This window comes from Octodon degus, unplaced genomic scaffold, assembly GCF_000260255.1.
Source record: "Octodon degus isolate 3935 unplaced genomic scaffold, OctDeg1.0 scaffold00046, whole genome shotgun sequence".
In the NCBI taxonomy this organism is placed as follows: domain Eukaryota; kingdom Metazoa; phylum Chordata; class Mammalia; order Rodentia; family Octodontidae; genus Octodon; species Octodon degus.
The window spans coordinates 7,369,182-7,375,247 of record NW_004524622.1 but is presented as its reverse complement, the minus strand read 5'-3'; the positions used below and the strand labels follow the sequence as shown (position 1 = coordinate 7,375,247).

General features: G+C 48.9%; 1 protein-coding gene across 7 annotated transcripts in view; it reads left to right on the top strand.

The window, feature by feature from the left end:
- Positions 1 to 3,197: 3,197 nt before the first annotated feature.
- Rufy2 (RUN and FYVE domain containing 2) overlaps positions 3,198 to 6,066 on the top strand; it is a 35,913-nt gene continuing 33,044 nt past the window's right edge. For 2 of the 7 annotated variants that reach the window (XM_023716213.1, XM_023716211.1), the window contains exon 1: positions 3,198 to 3,301. In XM_023716213.1, coding sequence (XP_023571981.1) covers positions 3,298 to 3,301 — 4 coding nt within the window. In that variant the 5' untranslated portion in view covers positions 3,198 to 3,297. The other 5 variants (XM_023716214.1, XM_023716210.1, XM_023716209.1 and 2 more) reach the window with 5 other exon arrangements.

Sequence of the window (6,066 nt, the reverse complement as noted above, 5' to 3'; positions counted from 1 at the left end):
TTTTTTCTAGTATTGATAATCTAAAACTGAAGTGAGAGAGTATTGGTGTTATAGAGAGATTTATTAGGAAACACAAGATCAGCTTGAATGTGGAGAAATTTTAGATCAGACAGCCCCGACAGGAAATGTTGCGATTACAGGGGCTATTACTGTTAGGTATCATGAGAAAGCAAAAAGAAATAAGAGGAAAAAAAGAAAAAAGAAAAAGAAAAAAATTAAAAAAAAAAAAAAAAGATTTTCATTCCTGGGACCAAAATGAATAGAAAGCTCTTTGGTTTAATCACATTCCATTCCTTACACACAGTTTGTATGGCCAAGAAATAAACACCATAGGGCTGGTGAGATGGCTCAGTGGTCTAAAGCACCTACTTAGAACAAGCTTAGCAAAGCACAGGGACTGCGGTTCAATCCCCCAGCACCACATGCCAGCCAGCCCCACCCCCTGGTGGGCTGAGCTGGCCACACACAAAAATAAAGAAAATAAATAAATTAAAAATAATTAAAAAAAAATAAACACCATAGAAGAGTGGAAAGGAGTGCCATGGTTGCCGTCATCACTATGAGATTCTAGCTATTTAGTTATTTGAAAGAGGAAGCATCTTCTACTCAGATGGCGTGTGCACGGGTGGCTGGGCTGAGATGAGGCTATACACGGCCCAGGTCCTCTGCGTGCAAGCTGAGCTCCGCAAGAGGCCTGAGGATGAGGTGGTTCTGATTGACAGCAATACTGGGCTCTCGCTTGGTGCAGCCCCAGACCAGAAGTACCATTGGCCTCGGCAAGGCTTTCTTTTTAAAGCTGGGAAGCCAGAGTCAGAAGACAGTGTGCTGCTATTCCAGTGGCCCTATTCCTGAATTAGTTTGAAACTAAGGGAGAACTGGGATCTCTGACCTTAACCCACTTCACCTACTCCTGCTTGCTTTTAGCTGACAGTAAAAGTCAACAGTTTTACAGAGACTTCTGAGGTGTGTCAGGATGGTGGCAGCTCAAGTTTGATCACACAGACTCTAACCTTCACTGACTTTGCTCTCTAGAATGAGGAAGCCCATCCTCAGACCCTGTCCTCTCCCTGTCCTCCACACTTGGCTGCCTCCTAAACGCGATCTCCTTGCCAATCTCCTTTTAGCCACCTGGCTTGGGCCCAAGCTCAGCATTCTGAGTCCTCTGTTTCTAAAGCTGTGTCCTTTTTTGTGGATTGTGACTGGTTCCTGCCAACACTTTTGTGGATTTTTAGAGACAAGGTCTTGCTGTGTAGTTCAGACTGCCTTTGAACCCAGCTTGGCCTCCAACTTGCTTTAATCCTCCTGCTTCAGCCTCCCAGGTGTTGGGAGCACAGGTGTACACCTCCATGCCTTGTACCACCGGTGGTGTACCAAGCTTGCACTCCACCTGCGGCAGGTCCTAAGCTTTGCCTTAGCATCACTTCTATTGACCTTGTCCCCAGATTATTATTATTATTATTACTATTTTTTTGCAGAACCTGGGCTTGAACTCAGGCCCTCTCACTTGCCAGGGAAGCACTTATTCCACTGAGCCACTTCCCCACCCCCCCCCAGATTTCTTTTTCTTTTTTTTTTTTTTTATTTATTAGAGAGAGAGAGAGAGTGTGGTGTGTGTGTGTGGCCAGCTCAGCCCACCAGGGGGCGGGGCTGGCTGGCATGTGGTGCTGGGGGATTGAACCGCGGTCCCCGATGCTTTGCCAAGCTTGTTCTAAGTAGGTGCTTTAGACCACTGAGCCATCTCTCCAGCCCCCCCCCCCAGATTTCTTAAGTGGATTTTTTTTTTTTAACCCTTGTGTGGAGGGTTGATTTTCAATAGATCGAAGTGAGGGAGCTGTGCCCAGTTCAGTGGAGTGTTTTTATTTTAATTTGGTACAGGGTCTGGCTACGCAGCTGGGATTCCTAGGGATCTCCTGTCTCAGCCTCCCTGATGCTGGGATTACAGGCATGAGCCGCCATTCCCAGCATGCAGTACTGGGGATCAAACCTATGTCCAAGTCCTTGCACTTGCCAGGCAGGTGCTTAGACCACCAAGCTATCTCCCCAGCCCCAGTTGATTTTTATCTTACTTTCTGGTGTCTTCTCTGTCACCCTTGCACAGTGTATCAAAGCTTGGAGAGTCATCATACTGAAATTCTTTTATAATCTTGTAACACCACCCTTAGTTTGGCATGTCATAGTCTAGACTGGTGTTTGAAAAAGAAAAATTAACTGGGTGTGGTGCTACCCACCTGCAATTCCAGGGTCTCATCACACAGATCAGATTTTAAATAATCCTATTTTCTGCCTCCCAAGCGCTGGGATTACAGGGGCGTGCCACCGTGTCCAGTCTTAATCACTATCCGTGTGCCCAGGGGCTGGGGCTGGTACAGCATGCGGGGAATCTAAGGGTTCCCTGCATTTGCCTAAGCAGGGGCTTTAATCCCCTGAGCTGTCTGGCTGGCCCAAGATTACAGATTTGACAGAAGGATTTTTTTTTTTGGGGGGGGGGCTGGCTCAAAATGCCTTCAGGGCATGTTTGGCTGGCTGGAGTTGTGGGGATCGAACCACAGCAACCTGAGGCTGACTCCTTTGTTGAAGCAGCCACTTAAACAACTGAGCTAAGGGGCAGGGCCCCAAGATTACAGATTTGAGCCCAGCTTGGGCAATTTAACAATTTAATTTCAGGAAAAAAAAAAACCCAAACAGTAGTTTAGAGTGAAGGCCCTGTGTATGAATCGGGCTCATCAATGCCACATACACACAAAGCTTACAGGTCCCAAACAAATAGGGAAACACATCGCCCCAATTTCAGTAGCTGTGGTCTTAGTTATTACCCAGATTTGACTGAGTGACAGCTTTTACTCTTCCCAATTTGGTAGGATTTCAGCTTGGTCACCTCTGGCGGTGAGCTTTGTACTCCCTGCCAACATCTTTCCCTCTTAAGAACCGGGATTGGAGCTGTCTTCAGTGTCCGAGGGTTTCTAGCCGCCGCTGGAGGCGTCAGGTTCTCCGCATTCCTCTGGTCTCCCGTGAGCTGATGATGAAAAATGAAAGGCGTAGATGCCCAGGAGCTTCTAGTCCCGGAAAGCAGGCGGCGCGACGCGCGGACCGCCTCCGCGCGCCCCGGCGTCGGTCCTCAGTGCGCCCGCCTCCTGCCCCGGAGAGTCCTGGCGAAGCCTCTCGCGGCCGCCGTCCTCCCGCCGCCGGGGGCGCTGTGGGCCGCGGAGGGCCTGCGCGGACGCCGTGCGGGCCGCCGCTCGCCTACCGGGAGTGGGTGGCCGGGCCCGGCGAGCCCCCACTCGAGAGGACGTTGCCGCCATGGGTAAGGCCGGGCCGGGGCCGCGCTTCGTTCTGCGTCAGCTCAAAGGCTGCCGCCGGCCGACCGGAGCGGGGCTGAGCCGGGTGGGCGGGGGCCGCGCGGATGGGGCTCGGGGTCGTCATGGCAACGCGGCCCCACCTCACCTCCCCCACCCGCGTCCCGCGGCTTCCAGGAGCGACCAGGGGGACGGTTGGGGTGTCGCTCCAGGGTGTGGAGGACAATTCCGGATGAGCAATGACTTCTCATGGGTGGGGGTGGCGGAGGGAGGACCCTGCTCAGGGCTTGGTAGGGGTGCCCAGCGCCGAGAGCGAGAGAGGGGCGGCGGTGCCGTGCACGACCCTGGGTGAGCCTGCGCGCGGGTGCCTGGACCCCGAGGCCTTGCAGCCTCGGTCGGGGGAGGCGAGGACGGTCCCAGCCTTGCTGGGTGCGGCCGCATCAGTGCTGGCCCGGTCGGGCGTGGCCGAGGGCGGGTGCCCAGCCGGACCTAGAGGCCGACGCGGCCGGCGAGTCCCCCTTGCGCTGGGCGCATCCACCTCCGTCCAGATCGTGATGGGCACGGTAAACATTATGACACATCAGGTGGCTTTCCGCCTGGAGAAAGCGTTTACCACCTCGGGTTGGAAGTGTGATGATTTGTGGATGTGCGCTAGCGGGCAGCACGGTCGGAGCCGTTGCCGGGAGCTCAGAGTCGGGCTTCACAGCTAGCTGGCTGAGATCCGAAGTGGAATACTAGGTCGTGGGGAATTCTGGATGTTTATTCAGGGAAGGAAAAAAGGGTACTTTGGGGGGAACTACCTGCTCGGGGCCCCCTCCGGTCCCTGTCTTGGACAGAGGCTTTCTTTCTCTCAATAAATATATTCTGCTCATTTAAAAAAAAGGGGGGGTACTTTGATTACTTGCACTTGTGCGTTTGTCAGAGATGAGATATTCTAAGGGCCTCATTTTTCTGCATCTCAGTTTTGCCATCTGTGTTTGCTGAAAATATTCCTGCCAGTCACAACAGTGGTGAGAGCGTGAGGAAGCATCAGAATTTCTAGAAGGAAAAATATATGGGGAAGAAAATAATGTTTTTGTGAACTTAAAATGTCAGCTGGAAATCTAGCCTGGCATGGTGGCATAGGCCTGTAGTCCTGTCATCCCAGCCTCTCTGGAAGGCTGAGACAGGAGGATTGCAAATTTAAGTCAAGCCTGGGCAATTTAACAAAAACTATGCCTCAAAAAAGGTCTGGGGATGTAGCTCATTGCAAGGCCTTGGTACCCCACCCAAGGGGTCAGGACTTTAAATGTATCTGTACCTAATACTGGAACAGTGGCATCCTCAGCTATGTGCAAGGGCCCAGGACTACGTCGTCTTCTTCTTTTTTTTTTTTTTTCTGAACCAGGGATTGAACTCAGGCCCTTATGCTTGCCAAGGAAGCGCTTATTCCACTGAGCCATCTCCCTGGCCCTGGGCCCAGGACTTCTTTAAGCAGTCATATAGTACAAAGCCACATCTGGAAAAAAAAGAGACAGAGAGTTGAAGTGGATGAACGGGTCTGGCATCTCCTCTTGTATCTCCATATTGGTCATATTGTTGTACCTGTCATGTTTGTTATGGTTGATACTGGCATCTTCAAACTTTAACCACCTTTGTAAAAATTATCAGTTTATTCTGAACTTTTTTTGAGGTTCATCCTTAGATCATACCTCCTAGCCATTTACATGAGATCCCTAAATGTGAGGTCACAAAAGGTATTAGACTATGGCACAGTTGCAGAATCCTGAGACTCATCCATAAAACAACTGGACCACTTTACATTCCACCAGCAATGGAGAAGGGCTTATTTTTTGCTAGGCCCTGTCAGCATTTGTTAGTGGTTGACTTCTTGATGGTAGCCATTCTTTCTGGGGTGAGGTGGAATCTCAGTGTTGCTTTAATTTGCAGCTCTCAAATGACCTATGATATTGAACACTTTTCATATATTTATTTGCCATTTGTATTTTTTCATCTGAGAATGTGTGTGTGTGTGTGTGTGTGTGTGTGTGTGTGTGTGTGTTTATCTCAAATACCCAGTTTTGGATTGGGTTTTACATGGGGGGTGTCTTTTTTAAAAAATTCTTTATATATTCTAGGTATAAGTCCTTTGTCTGAAGGACAACTGGCTAAAATATTTTTTCCCACTCTGTGGATTATCTTTTCACCCTGTTGGTAACTTCTTTTGCTGTGCATGAGATTTTTAATAGGATGAGATCTCAGCTGTTGATTCTTTGTATTATTTCCATGTGATTGGGATTTTGTTCCTGAGATCTGTGCCTATACCTCTGAGGGGCTATGGGAATAAAGAAACCCTTCTCCACTGTTGGAGTGTAGACTGGTGCAGCCACTGTGGAGATTCCTCGAAAAACTAGCTTTAGAGGTCTCATTTGACCTAGCTGTTCTGCTGGGTATTTTCCTAGAAGAATTAAAAACATACCCAGTGATATATGTACACCCATGTTTATAGCAGCACAATTTGTGGTAACTATTTTTTGGAAACAACCCAAATGCCTATCAACTGAAGTATGGATAAAAAAGATGTGGGTTGTTTGTTTGTTTTGTAATACAATGGAGGACTACTCAAACATAAAGAAGAATAAACTTGAGACATTTCTAGGTAAATGGATGCTGCTTGAGGCCATACTTATAAGTGAAATAAAGTGGGCTCATATGGGTAAATACCACGTTGTCTCCCTAGTGTAAGAAACTGAAAGAGTAAATAAGGTCGAAAAGGTAGTATATATATATATAT